The 4,662-nt window shown below is 35.2% G+C and overlaps 1 protein-coding gene across 1 annotated transcript; it reads right to left on the reverse strand.

The window, feature by feature from the left end:
• Positions 1-1,441: 1,441 nt before the first annotated feature.
• Positions 1,442-3,200, reverse strand: LOC107192014 (piggyBac transposable element-derived protein 4-like). The gene is made up of 2 exons (XM_015581189.1): positions 3,162-3,200; positions 1,442-2,767 (listed from the first exon to the last, which is right to left on the reverse strand). The coding sequence occupies exons 1-2, from the start codon at positions 3,198-3,200 to the stop codon at positions 1,442-1,444; spliced, it is 1,365 nt and encodes a 454-aa protein (XP_015436675.1).
• Between the last annotated feature and the right edge of the window lie 1,462 nt (positions 3,201-4,662).

Raw genomic sequence — 4,662 nt, forward strand, 5'->3', positions numbered from 1 at the left:
CTTGAAGGGATCGATTGTTAATACACTCTGACTCTGGGTCCAGATATACATTTAACAATGCATTCCTTAACTGAAAAGAAGCTACCATTGCTTTATCGTAAATTTTTTAGTGCAAGGTGATTTCAAGGTCGCAATATCGTATATTGGCTGAACTCCCTTTGATCTCAGCTACTATACTGTTAAGTAAAAAATATTTGGTGCCATTAAAAAGAAACCCATCAAAATAGAAATTTTGAAGATAACAGTCAGAAAATCTGTATATATCATCATATTTGCTTCACTGAAAAGTACTACTTTCCTCTTAACATCTTCTTCTATCTTAAATCTTAACAGAGATATTTAGGTGTAACCTTCTACAACCTATTAATAACATTGTACGTGTGTATAATTAGATGGTACCCACATCGATCCCCTGATATCTGCGTATCGGAAATTCTAGCCTTTCTAAAAATATTATCACTGGTCATCTTCGGTTAACCAGCCGTGCCACGGCAGTCTTTCAGATTTTGTGCGAACGTGCGCGCTACTCCATACACAAAGTATAAATAGTTTAACTTTTTATTTGACTATCAAATTATTACGAGATATTTTTCATAGCTATAACGTATATTTTATACATCATAAATATAATTGAAGTATGTAAATTTCATATACAGGGTGACGAACCTGATACCGAACACCTAAATATCTTGCTTATTTTCAGAAGAGGAGTATCGTAGGTACATGGAACATTTTTTGCGAATTTGGTTTCAGTCGTTGGTATTTTTTTGCCAAACAACATGTACTATTTTTTATTACATGATGTAGCGTGTGTTTGGTTATATTCAAATATGTATAACTAATGACCTTAACCCCTTGACATACAAATAAAATACGCGTTGACGCGTCCGTAGAATACCATTAAATTTGGCTCAATAGTGAACGCTCTTGTACAAGCTCAGAACAGGGCGTTTTATTTTCGGATTTACATTGTTATATAACATTCAATAAGGTTGATATATAGTGTTAGTGTACAATAATTTATTAAGTAATACTATAAAATAATAATTTAGTACTTTTCTAACGTGTGATACATCTCAAAGCATTTAGGAATATGTAGCGGAACGAGGCATGTTTTACATTGCCAAGTCGTTTCACTTCTTATATTATGTTTTTTGCACACATGACATCGTTTTGCAGGATGTTGCTTTTTATTTGTCGCAGGTATATTTTCGGGAAAATGCGCCCAATGTTGCTTGTAATCGAGTTGGGCATTCACTTTGCGACGGTCTGCCGCGTGTCGGATAGTTTGGAAGGGACAAATTACAGAGCATACTTTCTGCAATATTCAATCGAAAATTCACAATCGATTGCTTTTATGAAGTAGGCAACTTTGAATATAAGACATAAGCATTATAAATAGTTATATCAAACATATAAAAAAATATTTTTTTATATCCTTTCACACACTTTCTTGCTTGTCCACACCTCCCATTCTTCGATTGTATTCCATAACACAAGTCGGTTTCGACACAGTTTCTTCTTCGCCTCCTTTTTTTCTTCTTATTTTCCCCGTATCGACCATTTCTGCGTTTGAGTATTTCGTGCTTATTATATACACATCCTTCTTGGCATGCCAGCGAAAGGACAGGATACCTCTGCAAGATAGTGTTCTTACTTCTCCTTTATTTAGCTTGTACGATGCCAGCTCCTTTGGCATATTTTTCCGATTTTTTCTCACCGTTCCAACAACATTTGTATTCTTCGCTTGCAAAATTTTGTATAAATTGGGAGACGAATACCAATTATCTAAAAACAAGGTATATCCTTTTCCTAAAATGCGTTCGGCTAGTTGCATGACAACAGTTTCCGATACAGGTACATTACTTCCTTGAATTTTGTCTTGTCCTGTGTATATTTTAAATCCATAACAATACACAGAATTGGATTCGCATAATTTATAAATTTTAAATCCAAATCTCGCTCGTTTGGATGCTATGAATTGTACGTAATTTAGCCGTCCTTTCAATTTCATGAGGGACTCGTCTATGACGATATTTTCTTCCGGAGTGTATAACTGTCGAAATCTGGCATTCAAGAAATCCACGACGGATCGAACCTTTCGTATTCTGTCTTCTGTAGAAACCGTCTCATTATCCACGAAATGAAGATAGTGCGTTATGGCCAAAAAACGTTTACGAGGCATAACTTGCGAAAATATGGGAGTCTCTAATATTTTTCGTTTCGACGAATACATGTCTATTTTAGATTTTTTTATTTGAGACATTATAATGCATAATGCAAAATATGCTCTAACTTCATCATTTGTTAGTGGACACCACTCCTCCTTCATTTTCGTTACCTCTACCATTTTCATTTGTGCTGCATATCTATTCGTTTCTCTAACTATTATTTCAAAAAAATCATCACATAATACTTCTTTGAAAACACACAAAGTTGTTGCATTTATACCCAATCTTCGTGAAACTAAACAATTGATACCGGAAGTTGCAGTAAATTGTTTTATATTGACAATATTTTCTTCTTCTTTCCAGTTCCATTCATCCTCTGTGTCAGAATCTTCACTGCTCGAAATAGGTCTTGCACGTTTACGCACATTTTGTTGAATAGAGCTAGCTTCACTTGAATTTGAAGCATCACTTGAATACTCAACAGCATAAACACTTTGATGACCATTTTCAATTTCATTATCACCACTAGAATAGCCTAATAGACTTTCGTCGTCACTTACATATAATGTATTCAAATCAGAGACATGTTGGGAGAACTATTTCTAATTTTACAAAATTCAAATATATGCTACGGCATTGCGCTTCTTTCTGTTTATCTGTTTGCCGATACGATTTTGTTACCGATATTATTGAGAAGGGGAAAGCATCTTCGACTGTCTAAACAAAACAGCATTGATGCACGACCGAAACAGATAATCCAATAATATTATACTGCCCGGTATTCGCCGAAGAGATTTCTTGACGTCTCGGAGACGTCAAAGTCTACCATGGCACATGAAATACATGACGTCTTAGAGACGTCATTGTATGTCAAGGGGTTAAGGTGAATTTAAACATTAAAAACATAATGAAATGGACAATGAAAACAGGAAAACGTGTACCAACAGCCTAAACCACCATTTCGGAAAATACGAAGTATCGAATACTTACAGGCTGTGCGGCTAATCGCATCAGAAGAGATAGAAACATCACAATCCATGATTTCTCTTTTAAACAAACAGTATATCGCCACCGATGAATATACTTTGATCATTTGTAACATAGAAAGTAAGTTCACATACCATCCCAACAATACTTCAGATTTTGTAGAAATTGCAGAAATGTAATAAGTTACATTTGTAACACAGGATCCAGTCTTCAGTAGTCGCCATCCGATTTGTTCGTCAATACCCCACGACGTTAAAAAATAAAAAAATATATTTTGGAGGTTAGAATCAGAGAACAGACAGCACGTTGGTCAAAAATGTTGTCTTATATGTGCTGATTTCAATTTGAATAAATCCGAAATTGCATCATTAATGCAGCAATAACTACATGCAATTGAAAATGGACAAAATGTTACTTGAAAAACGATGAAAATAATAAATTTTGTTTACATATCTTGAAAGGTGTGCGCGGCCTCCGTTTATTACTTTTTACCCACCACTGGATACGAGCTAAACTGTCAGCTAGTTGAGTTGTTTGAATAAACAAAATTAAAACTAATCTTGATGTCGAACAAATGTTTGTACAACTGTATATCGTATTAAATCTATTCCTCAAAAAAGATGTTCATGTCTTCCTGATGGTCGTAATAAACGTAAAATTCTGTGAAAAGTAAGGATCAATCGAGGATTAAGTGCTCCTAAGTTAACTACAGAAATGTTTTAAAAGAATGGAAATAAAGCGAAAGACAACTGGAAAGAATGTGTGCTTGCATTCAGAATGATGACCTTGACAACATATATCAAGGTCATCGAAATCTGATGTGTGCCTCTTTGCAGATAATTACCCTAGGATTGAGTTTCCATCATTCGAATTCGTTTTTTACATCTAAGGATCATCTTAGTTTTTTCAGTCGAAAGCAGTCAATCATGTTGTTATTTATTTTTCTTGAAATAATTAGGTTTTAGTTGTGCAATACCGATCACTCTAAGGTTTTTTACTGGAACTTAGACTAGTCACTGTGAAGATGAAGTATAAAAATGTAATTTGTCGTATAAATGGAACTTAATAAGAGGAGGGTAATTGTGCTTCGTAAAGTTACTAATGAGGATTGATAATTAGCAAAAATAGAATGATAGGATCACACTTGATTTGGTCGAGATCGCGGGTATTTGCACTGAGGTGCCGTCTTAGTAAAACTCGAAGGACCACCCAATGTTGGGACTAATAACTGAACTATATTTATTAACGGTATCTACAGAAAGAGCCTGAGTGCTCTTAAATAAATACAACAATGAACCTAACTGTTCACTTCGATCTCCAACCTGATTGTTGGATAGTTCTAAAATTCTATCAATAGGTGCGACTGTACTGAGTGACTGTTTGCTTGACTCTGTCTCTGACTAACTGTCTCAACAAACTGTCCGGAAAAAAGGTTGCTGGGCCCGTGCATCCCCTCCATGCGCCCTTGGCGCGATACTTTAAAGGAGGAGGTTGTCGCAACCCT

This window comes from Dufourea novaeangliae, unplaced genomic scaffold, assembly GCF_001272555.1.
Source record: "Dufourea novaeangliae isolate 0120121106 unplaced genomic scaffold, ASM127255v1 scaffold287, whole genome shotgun sequence".
NCBI lineage: Eukaryota > Metazoa > Arthropoda > Insecta > Hymenoptera > Halictidae > Dufourea > Dufourea novaeangliae.

Coding starts and splice junctions, on each gene's coding strand:
- LOC107192014 (XM_015581189.1), bottom strand. CDS start 3,200: ATGTTTCTATCTCTTCTGATGCGATTAGCCGCACAGCCT. Junction 2,768..3,161: donor TGCGATTAGCCGCACAGCCT/GTAAGTATTCGA, acceptor AATTAGAAATAG/TTCTCCCAACATGTCTCTGA.